Source organism: Loxodonta africana, chromosome 22 (genome assembly GCF_030014295.1).
Source record: "Loxodonta africana isolate mLoxAfr1 chromosome 22, mLoxAfr1.hap2, whole genome shotgun sequence".
Classification (NCBI taxonomy): Eukaryota; Metazoa; Chordata; class Mammalia; order Proboscidea; family Elephantidae; genus Loxodonta; species Loxodonta africana.
In genome coordinates this window covers 25,867,283-25,883,219 of record NC_087363.1, presented here as the reverse complement: position 1 = coordinate 25,883,219, position 15,937 = coordinate 25,867,283, and the positions used below count along the sequence as shown (strand labels likewise).

The 15,937-nt window shown below is 43.8% G+C and overlaps 1 protein-coding gene across 6 annotated transcripts in view; it reads right to left on the bottom strand.

Annotated features, from left to right (window-relative positions):
- Nucleotides 1-1,329: 1,329 nt before the first annotated feature.
- SETD2 (SET domain containing 2, histone lysine methyltransferase) overlaps nucleotides 1,330-15,937 on the bottom strand; it is a 134,440-nt gene continuing 119,832 nt past the window's right edge. For 5 of the 6 annotated variants that reach the window (XM_064274637.1, XM_064274634.1, XM_064274638.1 and 2 more), the window contains 3 exons: nucleotides 5,096-5,176; nucleotides 2,587-2,688; nucleotides 1,330-2,181 (listed from right to left, as the gene is read on the bottom strand). In XM_064274637.1, the coding sequence (XP_064130707.1) occupies nucleotides 2,020-2,181; nucleotides 2,587-2,688; nucleotides 5,096-5,176 (345 nt within the window). In that variant the 3' untranslated portion in view covers nucleotides 1,330-2,019. The other variant, XM_064274639.1, reaches the window with a different exon arrangement.

Below are 15,937 nucleotides of genomic sequence, written 5' to 3'. Positions count from 1 at the left end.
CAGTGCTCTAACTGCTGTCCCACCATGCAGAGTTTTAGTAGGTCACAGCTTGGGCTTGCCTCTTCTCCAAAGGCATTGCTGCAGTTAGCACATCACCCTGGTGAGCAACGAGTGGGATCAGACTCTTTACAAACAGGTGTCCCCGTCTGGCCTGAAGCCCTTGGCCCTTCTCACTGCACTGACAACTGGTCCATGGGGGCAGCGGTAGGGCTCCACTGAGCCCTGCAGCCTCCAGCAAATTGTCCACACTGGCCATTCTTGTCACAAACTGTGCACTGTAACCCTTTATAGGAGTCCTCTCCTATCCATGCTCCGGTGTCAGGGGCATGGTGGGAGGCTAGGCAGCCCAAACATCAAATGAGAATTCCAGTGGGCTTGGGGAGCCTCTGAAAGGAGCAGGCTCAACATCTCTCTCCAGCCAGGAAGTATAAAGGGGAAGACACATTTACCTTTCTCTTGGCTGACTTGTTCACCAATGTGAAGAAGCCGGGATCAAAGAGGCCTTAAGGTGCTCCCCTTCACTCTGCAATACACATGCAAGTTGATCTCACCCTTGAGCACAGCCACAAGATCCTATGCCCACAAATGTCAGCCACTGATAAATGTCTGCCTCAGTCACAGTAGGACTTGTGGGGAACAAGGCCCGTGATAAACTCCAATCTGAAGGATTAATCTTAGACTTGAAGTTTAGGTGTCACACACCTACGGTCACCCTCTGTGACAGTTAAGATTGTGTGTTACCTTGGCTGGGGCATGATTCTCAGTGTTCTGGCAGTTGTATAATGTTGTGATCACTTTCCTGTTAAGATTTGATATGTGATCACCCCCATGATGGGATCTGCTGTGAGTAGCCAATTAGTTGAAAGGGAGTTTCCTTGGGCATGTGGCCTGCATCTGAATATAAGCAGGCGTTCTGGTAAGGCCCGGGGGCTTTTGCTCTTTCTGGATCCTGTAGCTGGTTCCTGATCATCTGACCTCTCTGGTTCTTGGGACCTGAGCTAGCAGCTTACCTGTGGTCTCGCCTGTTGATCTTGGGTTCGCCAGTCCCTGCGGCTATGTGAATCAGGAGAAGCCTGCACCCTGATCCATGAACTTGGCATGCTCCAGCCTCTACAACTGCTGTGAGACATTTCCTTGATATAAATCTCTCTCTGTATATATATATTTACACACTTTACTGGTTTGGGTTCTCTGGAGAACCCAGCCTAGGACATTCTCTCTCCAAGTGATATAACTACACACAAACATGCCTGCACATGAGTACACCAACCCCTCCCCAACTCACCCACACTCATAGAGTGGCTGATAAACTTTTAGGGAAAACACATGGCAAGTTCTTTAATTGATTTTATTTTTTACATAAAAAGTTCAGTAAAAATTGGATAAAGTAAAGTGATTTTTAAGCAGTAAATCAATCTTATCAACATAGCACATGGCTGGCCAAAACCACAAGGCAGCCTGCTTTGGAATATTTACATGATAACAAATTAAACCTTGCAGGAGAACGTAAACCATCCTTACAAAGTCTTCCTCTGATCCTAGCACGTAGAAGCTAAAAGCAAAACAAAAAACCAAACAAAAACCAGGAAAAAACAAACAAATTATTTTCAATATATTCACATATACATTAAAATATAATACAGATCGTCAGGGTAAGGGGTCGTGGGGTGGGGGCGCGCATGGGTCTGTGCGCTGACAGCACCGCCGAGGAAGAGACCCAAGTTTGAGAGTGGGGGTCAGGCCTGGGCCAGGGTCTTGGAAGGAGGGGTCTTCCCTAAACCCTTGCTTCAGATGGCCTCTGACCACGGCCCCAGCAGCTCACGACTAGGGATCACTTGTTGTAGATGGAGCTCATTTTTGTGGCTTTCAGTTGAAATCCGCAGGATTTGAAATTCCCCAGGGTGATGTGTCATCAGTAGCACAAGCCCTGACAGTGGGGTGGGGCAGAGAGAGCCCACAGGATTTCTCCCCAGAGTCTATCCTATGTGATCACCCGCCTTCCCACCCTGGCCCCAGAAGTCACTCCAATTCAGTGTCCTCTTTGGGTTTGTAAAGAGCCCCAAATTTCTGCATGTACTTCTTGATGTACTCCTTGGTTTTGTGTTTCACATTCTCATTGCACTCCAGGTCCTCAGGGTTCTTACAGTACTTCAGCTCCTTATTCATAACGCCATGTGTCAGCTGTCCAGGGCATAGGAAGAGAGACCATGGCCACCAATCAGAGTGGAAATGACATGGCGGGGGGAGAGATGCGGACTGGGGTGGTAACTCAGCCTACTGCCCCAGAGCCCTTCACACCAAGACTGAGACTTGAATAATGGAATAAGTTGGGGGGACTTGAATAAGGGGGTAGGTTGGGGACAGGCTGGTGCTGATGCTATCAGAAAGGGAATGCTCAGCTTTGGAAGTTTCCTAGAGAACTTCTGCTTTTGAATGAGAAGGTGCTCCCCCCACCTCCCCTCCCATTTCCTGGGTCTCCAGGCTCTGTCACCTAGCAAGAAAAACCACACTTTCTGTGATGAAAGGGGACTTCTAAGGAAGTACATGGTAGCCCAGAACACTACAGGGCACAGGGCAGCAGAGTACCTTGCGAGCCAGGTGTTTGAAGTCTTCAGTTGTGGTAATTCTTCCCACTTTGCAGTCAGGTTTCCGGTAAGGGTTCAGGCACTGGACAATGAACTGGGACATCTGCAGGCCGGGCAAAGAGAACATGCTGCTCACCACTCCAGAGAGAGCAATGAGGTGTGCTGAGCACATAATTAGAAAAGGTAGGATGTAGAACCAGCCATCCTTCCCTTCTTCTCCCCCAGGTTGGCTGGTTTGGACAAAAGAATACTAGTATTCCAGCGGAATACAAAAGCAAAGGATCCTGGCTCAGCCCTGAGAGGGAAAGAGCTCCGATGGACTGTGCAAGTCTGAGTTAGAGTAGCAGATGGAATGAACAAGCAGCAGGACTTCACTGCTGAGTCTCGCAGCAGCCCCAGGTTTCAGCCAATGAATCTTGTGTCCTTGGCATAAAACACCTGTCACCCCTGGAGGGACGGCAGACCAGGTGTTCCAGAGCTACTAGGAGGACACCCAGGCACTTTGTTCTTGAAGGTTACTTAGTTTCTTTAAGTATAATACGTCATTTGATCCACACCACAGCCACATGAGGCAGATGGAAGCACAGTATGACCATGGGCGGGATCTTTTCCAGTACTCTGAAATTACTCCCACTGCTTTCAAAATCCTCCTGGGCAGTTTCTGTAGGGTTTGTACTACCCACTGGCTCTCAAGAGACCATAGACACAGAACCTCACCTCTGGAAGTATTTGTGGTGTTAAGCTCCAAGGACAAAGGGGAGCCAGTGACAACCACCTCATCAGGGAGGGCCTTGAACAGGGCATTTACCTGGTACTAAGGTAAACATTCCCAAAACTCAGTGAGCTGTGGGCCTTCAGAAATTCAAAGAACAAGGAAAAGAAAGGTAGGCACTAAATACATAGCTGTTGGTTGGCTGAGCTGAAACACCAATGCTTTCACATAGTGACAAGGAAAAGCTAAATTTTATCCCTTCATAAAGCTTCTCCCTCTAACCCATTCCCCAAATATAGTCAGAGGACCTTCACTGTCCCCCCTCCTTAAAAACTTCCAATGGTTCCCTGTAACCTACAGATAAAGAAGGCCTTATATGAAAAAACACAAGTACCATCCAACCTCGCCTTCCAAAACCTTCACACACCCTGTGAGAGACTCAACTCCCTGGAAGCGACAATGCTCTTATACCCCCATATATTCTACTACCCCCAAAATATCTGTCAACTTGGCTAGGTCATGATTCCCTTGTATGACTGTATGACTCTCTACCATTTTATCTTCTGATGTGATTTCCATATATGTTGTAAATCCTATCACTATGATATACTAAGATGGATTAACGGCAGTTATACTGATGATGTCTACAAGATTGGGTAGTGTCTTAAGCCCATCTCTTTCAAGATACAAAAGAGAGAAGTGAGCAAAGAGACATGGGAACCTCATACCACCAAGAAAGCAGTGCCAGGAGCTCCAGAGCGTGTCCTTTGGACCTGAGGTTCCTGAGCTGAGATGCTCCCAGACCAAGGGAAGACTGATGACAAGGACCTTCCTCCAGAGCCGACAGACAGAGAAAGCCTTCCTCTGGAGCTGATGCTCTGAATTCAGACTTCTAGCTTACCAGACTGTGAGAGAATAAACTTCTCTTTGTTAAAGCCAGCCATTTGTGGTATTTCTGTTATAGCAGCACTAGATGACTAAGACATACTGCCTGAAGTTATGTCCCTTTCTGGTCCATCTGGCCAAGCCCTACCCCTGGTTTCAGAGCCTTTCTTGACACTCAGGGTGGCCATCAGCCTTACACTCCAGGAGACTATGAGCCCCTTTAATCAATGAATGAACACTGGAGTTCAGAATCTAGAGGCCATGAGGCAGAAAAGTTCAGTGTCCTATGGCTGGAAACACACTTTCAGTTGCATAAAGAGAAGCTGCTTTCCCTCAGTCCCTTGATGATCAGGCAGTCAAATGAGATATCACAGAAAGAGAACTGGACTTTGAGCCAGAAGGCCTGAGTTCAAGTCTTCTGGCAATAACTTGCCTTTTTTAAATTTTAGAGTTCCTTCATTTTCAAAACAGGAATGACAATCCCTGTTTTGCCTACCTTGGGGCTGTTGTGAGGACAAAATGAGATAATGAATACGAAAGCTTACCCAGTTATAAAGAACCACACCAATGTGTCATCACACAGCAACTACACAGCCAAATCACAAAAGCAAGGTGATACTCAAAGGCACGGCAGCCTAACACCACAAACAGCTCTCATTTGCCATGGATGCTACAAAAGGCTCACAGGAAAACAGGTGTATAAGTGAGGTCTGCAGAGGGCTCCTATCAAGTCACAGGAGAGGTAGTTGAGAAATCATTGCTAGGAAAAGCAGGACTTCAGCAAGACACACAAGCTAAGATCTCATGTTCTTGGCTATGTTGGGGGAAGGGAGACGTCCATACTTGGGACAAGAAAGGGAATGGCTCAGGGAGGTTAGTGAGAAGCTTAGTGACTACATCACCCAAACCTTACCTCTTTTCTGAATACTTCTTTGCTTTTTTTGGCCAGCTCACTGGAGGTGTCTGCTTCTGCTGTCTTGGGCTTTTTCGAGGTCTAGAATTGGAAGAGAAAATATAACAGTGCTGACATGAGAAGTTAGCTTAGTGATGCCCTGCTGTCCCAGAACCTTCCTTTCTTTTCCCCAGTTGGGACACCTGACTCTTGGTAGTAGGATCTATTTAGGAGTCCTGGTTCAGCGGCATGGCCTAGAGTTAACCTGGATGCTGTCACCATTATCTTATGATTCAATCTTGTCAGCTGGTTCCAATCTTCTACTCTAAGTCACAGCTACATCCTTGATGTATGCTAACCATTTCCAGTTGTTTCAGGGTCACTGCCTCTGCAGTGGAATATACTGTTTGACCCTGGACCACTCATGTCCCTGTTCTGAGCTCTGGCTCCTCCACTTGACTGTCAAGTTGAGCCTGGGCTCAACAAACTACATTTCTCCCAGCTCTGACATTGTAGGATCCCAGGACAGAAGCAAAACATGTTTCGAAAACCTTTCCCCACATAACTGGTTCCACACCATGGCCCACATCCAAGTCCATTCACCCCCCTTGGATGTTCACCAACTTTCCTTCAAAGGCAGGACTGGCCGTACTATGGGAGACAGCCTCAGCATGTAGGAGAGGCTTCTTACACCTCCAGATCAGGAACAGAAAGACTAAGCAGGTATCAAGCGATTAACCCACCCACTGCCACTGAGTCAATTCCAACTCACAGCGACCCTATAGGACAGAGCAGAACTGCCCCCATAGGGTTTCTAAGGCTGTAAATCTTTATGGAAGCAGACTGCCACATCATTCCTCCATGGAGCGGCTGGGGGGTTTGAACTGCTAACCTTTTGGTCAGCAGCTGAGTGCTTTAACCGCTGTGCCTCCAGGCTCTCAAGAGATTAGAACAGAAGAAAATAGGGTCATCCAAGACAGGGAGCAAATGAGCAGATCCTAAAATAGTGAAGCTAATCTGTCCTAACCTAGCAAGATGCTGACAAAGCCAGGAACACTCCCTCCTTTCAGCACCGCTGGAGAACGAGGCGGGCAAGTTTTCCCTGACCAGGCACTGCCAAGAGTCAGGGGCTCACAGCCCTGGCATTCCGAGCACCTGCTATGCAGGCCATCTACACCTTTGCCCATCACCAGCCAGCCACCAAGCCCCTTCTCAGTGAGTGAACTTTTCCACGGCAGAGAATAATTACGAACATTCCTCTGAATACAGGCCACTCATGATGGATCGAGAAGCTGCAGATGTGATTATGGGTACTTCATGCTTTTGCTAGGGGTTTAGAGTAGGGAATTTTTTCTATTTCCCCACCCTTCTCCTGGTTCTGCTTCTCCCCTTTCCATAAACAATATAAGGGTGCTGGGGAAGAAGCTGTTCAACTCCCTCTGCTCTGGCTGAGGCCCAGGCAAAGGTGGCACTCCCTTGGCTTTGGGCTGCTGTAAATCAGCTTTCTCTGATTTGTTATAAAAGCTTTATATATTCTTCATTTTTTTTCCTTTCCTCCCTTGACTGTGGGAGTAAGGGAATGAAGGGCAGGGTAGGAAGAACAAACAGATCCAGCCTCTGTTTTCAGGAAACAAAAAAAAACAAAAACACAAGTAACTACTTTCAAATGTTTCAGTGTGGGATTCTGTGGTTATTTTTTCAGTTGTAGACAAAGTGTGGGTGTGTTTCAGAACAAGACCTTGGGTAACAAGGATCAAGAGTTGCTTGAATAAGCCAAGGAAACTTTAACACATCCCCAGCTGTTCCCCTGTAGAACTCAGAAGTGGGTAGCAACAGCAACAAGTATAGAAAGCCCCTTCAGGGATGACAACCAACTCAAGGCTCCTCGTCTAGGGAAGAGGCCAGGCTCTAAGTGAGGGTACTATGTGACTAGGAATGTTCTGCTTCCCTCTGAATGGGTTATGTGTTCAGAAAGCTAAATAAATCCAGTATATATTTAATAGTTTTCTAATTTAATCCCTGACTTGTTGAGGTTGGGAGGGCTTTAAAAACACAGGGAGCACAATCCACTGAGCTCTATCTACGAGCTCTCTTGGTCCTTTTGAGCACTGAGCAAGTGGGATTGAGAAAGGCAATGTTCAAATGAAGAGTCCTGGACTTATCACAGAAATCAAGAACAAAAATGAAGTACTAGGGAGTATCTGAAATTCATGTGCTTCTCTTTTCTTTGTCTACAGTCTGCAAATGGCATGGGAAATAATTTCAGAACCTGGCTAATGCTTAGTCAAGTCTAGCGCCAAGTCAGGGCAGGAGCTAGAGTCAGAGCCAAGGATAGTACCTGAAGGCCACGGACATGAAAAACTTTGGAATTCCCCTAACCTCCAAAAGTCCCATTTAAAAATCTAAGTATTTCTACAATATATAAACGGCCCAAACTTTTAAAACCAAGCATAATTAACTGCACAGGAAGGACATTAGACTGGACCAGTGAACATCTACTTGTCAAGTATGCAGCAAGTGGCCTGAGAGTCTATGATTCTAGGAATCCACCAGAGAAGGGGGCGGCGGTGGCTATGATACATTAAAAAGGTAGTGTTCCCAGGTCCTCAGTGATAATTGGTTTGCCTTGTTTCTCTGGGAATCTACCAAAGCAGCGGCCAGATGAGGTGCATACAATGAGATCTGCAGCTAGAGGGCCTGGCAGAAATGTTGGTGCTTACTACCTTCAGAAGCTAACCCTGCTATCAGCCTTCATCTGTGGCACAACTGGGTTCTCAAGGAATCTGGTCTGAATATGATAAGGGAGGCCTAAGTAGCTTCACATTACTTAATGTGAGGTTTAAGCCCTTCTGGCTTAGTTGCCGATGACCTTAAACTTGTTGGGTGGTCTGGAAACCGAAAGTCAATATGTAACACAACAAATGCAAACTCCATCCTTTATTATATGTACAGACACACACACACACACACATACACACACAAAACCAAACCCACTACTGTCGAGTCGATTCCAACTCATAGTGACCCTATATGACAGAGTAGAACTGCCCCATGGTTTGTACAGACACAAGCATGTCACAAAGCTCATGTGCCTTGGGACCTGGGGTGTGGCTTGAGAGGTTACAGAAATGAGTCCTAACAAAGGAGGGCAGAATATACCCAGCTAACATTTCCTTCTCCCTGAATTTAATTACTACCCATTGGAACATGAAATATAAAACATTATTCAACGAGGAACGGTAACTTTTGAAGCAATCTGAATCAAGAAACAGATGAAGCTGAGCCATCAAAAATACCATATACACAATTCAGCCTAAACTCTGCAAAAGGGTTCTCAATGGCTGATTTTTTGGAAGTAGATCGCTAGGACTTTCTTCTGAGGTACCTCTGGGTAGACTCAATCCTTCAACCTTTAGGTTATCAGTCAAGTGCAATAACCATTTGCACCTCCCAGGGACTCCTAGGTCAGACAAAAAAACTACTGGGGAAAGAACGACGACCAGGCAGCTATAAGCTAACAGGCAAGCTATAAGCTAACAATCCCAGCGCTAACAGGAGGCTGGAAGACAGAGCAGAGAGACCTCAGTGTTAACACGGGGCATACAGTGGAGATTTCAAAAAGGCCACTCCTTAGGAGCCACCCTCTATGAAAGGCTATTCTAAACCCAATTTAACAGTGATGAAAAAAAAGTCTCTAAAGAAGTAAGGTTAACTGGCTACCAGAACAAAGCTCAACACTCCTTAATGAAAGACAACAAAATTCAGAAACTCAATGTAAAAAAAATGGTGGCGCAGGGGTGTCTGACCTCCTCTAACTTCAGGAAGGGGAGGAAAGAGAATAATTATCACCATCAGCCCAAGGCTGATGCCTATGAGGTGGAGGTCAGACATCTTCACTCTCCAACCTTTTTACCAATTCTGACATCAGCTGTCCCTTCCAAGGCACTTTTACTTCTTTGCTGGGTTCAGTAGTATGTTACAATTGCCACACAGAACTCACAGACCACACTCACAGTTACGGGGTTTATTAGGGAAGCAACAGGTTACAGCTTGGGATCAGGATCAACAGGCTACAACTCTGGATCAGGATCAGGACCAGGAAGCATGTAGGTAAAGTCTCCCTTCTTCAGTGCGGGATAGCTCTATCAGCTCCTCTCGGCCATGCAGGCTTCCTCTCAGAACCCTGAGTACAAGCCTCCTCTTGGCCCCCTGAGGACAGGCTTCTCTTGGCCTTGCAGTCTGTCACCACCAACTCTGCTGCAAGGCCCCTCCTGAGCCTGTTGCCGTCTTCAGTGTTACAGCTCTTGACCCATATTACAGCTCTTTTAGGAGGTTCCTTGCCTCCTCACTCTGATTCTTCTCCCTTCCTTCTGCTTCTCTGTCTGAAAAACCTGTTGGGCTGGCTGCATATATACACAACTCCTTGTCAATTTCAAGGCATGGCCCTTCTCAGCAGGGGCCATAAACTGACCAATCCCCTCCCAGTAGGCCACAGAAACCTCATTTGCATACTAGGCTATAACCACTTCATTTGTAGTCTATAGTGACTGCATTTGAATAGTTATATTGACCAGTCCTTGAAAGATGCATACCAATCATAGGGCAGGCTGTAGCCCAGAGCCAGACAAAAAGTCAAGTTCTTTACAGCTTGCCTACGAAATGTCAATCAACCTGGACAAGAGTAACAAACCCTCTGGGGTACAAAACTAAAGCAAAGGTAACTTTTCAGAGCTTAGGGGAAGAATCTCTCAAGCTGTTTTTTTCAAAGAACCAAGGCAAAAGGCCATATAAAGGAACTCATTTCACCACAAGAATCTTAAGGAAAAATCTACACACATTGGTGAATACTTGCTTATGGAAAGTTTCGTATACGTTTTATTCTTCTCTGAATAAATTTTGAAAAACCTCTGAAGAAAGGCTCTCTTTCACACATGGCCACAAATGCCCTTCACTAACTAATGGAAACATTCCTAAAGGCAGATGATTCCCCTTATCACTGCCAACACAGAAAGCTCCCCACATACAGGTGCAGCCTTCTACTGGGGGTGCTGGTCAGCCCTTTCCCTGCTCCTATGGGTCCAGAGTTGGGGGCTCAGTGTTCAAGTGGATTCATAGACACACTCTTCCTTTTTTTTTTTTTTTTTAACCCAAACAACACCAAAATTTTGCTCACTATTCATATGCAAAGATCCTCAAATGATATTTCACATCAACCATTATCATTCAACAGAAATGCATTGGAAGATCTTAAAAACAGAATTAACTTGTTTTCCTAGTATCATTCTATGGCAGACAATGATGATAAACTTTACTAAAATATTCAGAAGTTTCTCACGCAGATTAAAATTCATATTCTTTTACAACATTTAAAACCCCCAAGACACATCCTTACAATGCCCTTCCCATCTCGTGCTTGAAGATAACTTTTATCATGCCTGTGCTCCTCCCACAAATAAACAGAACCATTCTCCAAACATATCTTAAACTTACCCCTTCCTTGCTTTTGCCCCAGCATTCCCTTTAGCCTGTCTTTGCCTACTGGAAAATTTTTTATCCTTTAAAGACATGTTCAAATGCCACCTCCCCCAAGGTCCTCCCAACTTCCTCTGGTTGAATTTCTTCTTCTGTACTCTAGGGATGAAAAATCATTAACAGCTATAAGCAACCACTAGTGCCCATGCTCAGGAGGTAGGTGGTGCAGGACTGCCAATGTAGGTAAGGACAGGCTTGAAGAAGTGAGGTAGAAAGCGAATGGCTTAGAGTCTAGAGGAATGTGTGACATCATAAGAGCTGAGAGCGACTGAGCTCCTGGATATAGAGAAATTGATGACTGATGTATCGATATGTCAACTATGGCAGTCTGGGTTCTCAGCACCTCTCAGACTCACACAATTCTATATGTATGTATTTCTGACTGAAAATTCAGGCCAGTTAACACAGGGGTCTTGGTGACCATCCCCATTACCAGTAAGCTACTTGAGCAATGGATCTAGAGCACATCACTTACTATCTTCTCTTACCCTCAACCCCAGCACTGTGATTTATAAAATAAATAAATTAATTAAAAAATCCCGTAACTATTGAGCTACTTTTCCTTAAAAGGATTTCCAGATTTGACTCTCACCTTGTTTCACATATGGAGAGAAGTAGAACCAGAGATGGCAAGGATCCTGATACCATCATCTGAGCCACAGAATGTACCCAACACTGCTCTTGACTTTCAAACCAATACATCTCTTTTTTATGTTTATACTGGTTTGAGCTGCATTTTTGTCACATAAAACTGAAAGTACATTTTCAAATACAAAGATGTAATAGTAAATGTGTCACAAACAGTAAAAGAAAGTGTTTTAGGAACAAGAATAAGGAAGCAAGTTTAGACAAAGGAAATGGTCACCGTTAAGACAATTCTTCTTAATTATAATTATACAGCTAGAATGTTCAGAGCTGGTTACCTACCAAAGGTATCTTTTTCCTAAGATCAAAACATTAGGTGTAAAACCTCCTCAAATTGATTTTTGTCATCTGCTCAGGTAGAAATGATACAACTATATCATTAACAGGTCAAACCTTACTATTCTTAACACTTTGACTCAAAGAACTGAATGACCCCTGTCTTATTGTGATTGTAATTCTTTTTGGGAGAGAAGATACCTCTCCCTTTAACTATTTGATCACAACAGGAAATACATGTGGCAAGTTAATTACTTTGTGTACTCTCATTGTTATTATTTGAATTCCAGGACAGACTTTACACACACACACCCTATGGAGAATAATAATAATGGCAAAGCTTCTCTCTAATCATCTCTGGAAAATACCGTCTTAGGTTAACCATTAAAAGCCTTACTCTGTAACTCCCCTGAGGCAGTTCTTTATAATTTCCCACTCCCTCTTATCTTTACACATATACTCCCCCTCAACATATATGGGGACACCAATATATCACAGTTATTTTTGAATTAGACATTAAATTTAGTACAGTGCTCTTTCCCTTCCTGTATGTTCAAGTTATAGCCACAATAGTCTTATCATTTATTCTGACTTAAGTCTGGCCCTTCAATGCCACAGGCTTTTACAATTTAGGCAAGCATTAAGAGCTTCATATATTATAATCCATGTGTTTATGTGTGTGTGTCCTTACGTAATCCATCTGTGAACTTTAAAACCTGACTATCCTCTCTCAACTTTTAAATGTAATTAACCAAACTAATAGTGTGTTACTCTGCCATCTGTTTCCTTTAAAAAAAAAAATAGAAAAGTATTAACCCTAGCCTAACTTTGAATTCACTCTGGCATGTTCAGTTACATTATAAATTAGAACAAGGAATTTTCCACTGAAACCTAATCACACCCACCTATTTTTCCATTGTTGTCACTATGAATATCATATTACTTTAGGGTACTTGAGTTTTCCTGGAATTCAGTGTACTTATTTATTATAAACTAACTCTAGGGCAGGAATTGAGAAGCTACAGTCTTACATAGAACATGTTAAGTTTCTTTTGCTTTCTGTGTGTGTGTGTGTAAACACGTCTACACATGTACCCACTCACCGACACACACACACACACACCTATACACAGAATGGATAATGAACCAGTGAAGGGAACCTGGCCTAGCATGGGCAGGGCATCGAACATGTGGCCTGATCCACGTATGTAGTCAGGAAACAGCCGCTGAATGAAACAGTCACAGTGCTAACTACAGTTCAATTCTCTCAGCTTCCTAGGTTCTAACCTAACTAAACTGGCTATCATTTCACCCTCCCCTTTGTTTCATGTTCAGGTATATTAAAACAGTGCTTCCCAAACCTTTGACTCTATGAATCTGGTAAAAAAAATAAAAATTGGGGAGGGAGGGGGAGCAACACTGAGCTGCTAACTTTTTATTTTTCCAGGGCATTAATAAAAACAAAAACAAAAACAAAAATGCGAACCACCACAATCACTTTAAAAGCAAGAATATTTTAACTCCAAGAGAGTGAGTCAAAAAGCCGGCTAAAGGTAGGTTTTTAGATGTAATAAGTTTAGTTATAAGGAAAACTCACTACATGATCTTCCCTTTTCTCTTTAGCCATGGAGAAGTGTTCAGGAAAAATGTGGAAGGAGATGAGCAGATAATCCTTAGAGCCTGGAACATAACTCCCTGGGTCACACTAGGACTAGTGAGATTCCCAATTCAAATATTACCTACTCTGAACCTTTCTTTGATTGCCTCCTACCACATTATCTCCCTCTATAGATGTCTCCTCACTTATCAACTACCTCATTATCTGATATCTTGCATTTCCAACAATAATAAAAAATCTACTATCTATTTTGCACTTCAGTGAGATGGTGGGCATGGCAGCAACTGCTGTGAAGTGTCCCCTCTCCTCAAGGAGTCTCCAGAAAGCTAGGACATGATGCCCTGCACCCTCCACTCCCTTCTGCTGGCACTGCACCAGGTCCAGCTGCCACGTGGAAGACGCGTGGGGCCATCTTCCTCTGTGACCACAGCCCAGATGTGCAGGCACCACTGAGCCAGTGGGTGCCTGTTCTGGGCTCCCAGCTCCTATGCTGCCTGAGATCCTGAAGCTCAAAATTGCTATGGGGTGGGAAGGGAGGAAAGAAAGAGGCACCTGAGAGGGTGTTTGGAAGAAATATGTGTGAGTTTAATGACTTCCCAAAGTGGGCTGAACTGGCGGGGCCAGATGTACAGGCTTGCAGGGGTGGGAGTGGAGTCCTGGAGGCGGCTGACGGAAGCTCTGGCCCGGCATGGGAGGAAGGTGAAGTGGTTAAGCTGTGGACACCCCAGTCACACAGCCAGATTTATCCAGCTTTGTCTCCTCCAAGCTTCCTTCTCCACAGAGGAATAATCTATAACTGGATTTGGCACAGTGATGAGCACATCTGTAAATCTTAGCTGCTATTATTTCTATGATCACATTTTCTAAATTAAAAAAACCAGACAAATGAATGGTCTGAAAACAGAAGAAAAAAAAAAAAAAATACTCCATTTTAGCATAATGTTGATTTTTGCATAATGACCTGGTCTTTGGAACCTAACCATGTTGCAAAGTGGTTGATAAGGAGTGGGTGTAGTTTTCAAACCTTACCTTCCTATGGCTCCTGAGAGCAATAACCTTGCCTCATACTTCTTTTTTATTCCCAGGTCTGGGTACAATGCTTAGCACTGAATAGGAACTCAGATGTCTGATAAAGTAAACTTACACAAAAAAACATACCCGCCCAGAGATCTAGCAATTAAAAGGTATGAAAGAGTGGGATTAATCTTAGATCAGTGTTGATCTGAAATGTGTATCTGGATACAGAATTTAAGCTATTAAACTCTGACTCAGGGACTGCCTTTGTGGTTACAGTACTCAAAACATGCCATCCCTCCAACATGTACGCGTGCAAGCATGCACGCATGCACATACACATATACCATGGTAGTAGAGTGGGGGAGATAAGACATAACCTGACAAATACACTCACTCTAGGTGGTGCGTATATAGTAAGCTTTTAGAATTACATGTCTCTTACAGTCAATCATAAACAGTATTGCCTATTACTTAGACTTTAATGTATATATGAACTGTCTGGGAACCTTGTTTTGCTTCAGATTCTGATCCAGTAGATATAGGGTGTGGCTTGAGATTCTGCATTTCTAACAGATGATGCCCAAGGCTAAGGTTGGGGAATGCACTGAATAGACCTATTACAATAAGCTCATTAGGAACCGCGGCCCCCATAGTCAATCCCTCCAGTTTACCATCTCCACCAGAGAGTCTTCTAAAAGGCAAATCTGATCATGTCACTGCTAAAGCCACTTCAAAGGTTTCCCACCACCTAGACAGAGAATGGAGGTCCAAATGCTCAGCATGGCACATGAGGCTGCGCTTCTATATGGCCACTGCCTACTTCAAAGTTCACACTTTGCAATTGGCAGAGACATCACATAAGGCCGTTTTCTTGAGCACTATATATGCAAAAATAGACTTTATGCCCATTTTTCATTTGCTTTGAAAAGCCTAACTCAATAAACACACACGGACCAAAACAGTGAATCTTGATTAACAGTTAAGGTATCCACGAGCTTGGCCTTGTGCAGAAATAAGCTTTCTCACTGCTTTACAAACTTGGTCCCAGAGCTCAGTTGTATTCCTGTACCAGAGATCTCTTCTCAAACCCCTGTTTATTTTTCAAAAGTTACAAGTAATATATCTACAGAGGTCTGCAGACAGGGAGTTGTAAAGGTTTTTTGTTTGTTTGTAAGCTTCCAGGTAATTTAAATGGCAGATGCTTAACAATCCTGGACATATTCCTAAATGATTCAAGAAAATATGGCAGCACTATAGCTGGAGTGAAGTGGTTAAGTGTGTACCTTTTTGACAAATGCTAGCTAAACACATGGTGAAGAAAGAAAAGCATTCCCCCCCACAAAATGAATAAAATATAAAGGTATGGATTTATTTCCACTTAAATTCCCCCTCACTACAGCCCTTCCTTTCTTTCCTCTCCCCTTTTCCGTTTCTTCCCCACAGACTTAACGAGTTAAGCACCTCTTCTTATTTTTAAAAGAATTATTATTCAGGTTTTAGACTACTAAAATATGGTCTCTGATTTCACTCAAGATCCCTCATCCTTAGAGACAGTCCTGAGTGGGAAGGGGTAAAATGGTTATAATTAAATCACTGAGTATTTGATTTATGTGACCTTTAATCCTGATTACTGTCATGTCAGAGGGAGAGATCAGGAATACGCATTTTCTCCTTCTCTGCTCTAAAATTTTATTTCCATAGTAAAATATCTTTGCCTCAGATCTTTAAGGGAAACCACTCCTTTGGTGAGGTTTTAATGTAGACAGTTTAACTTC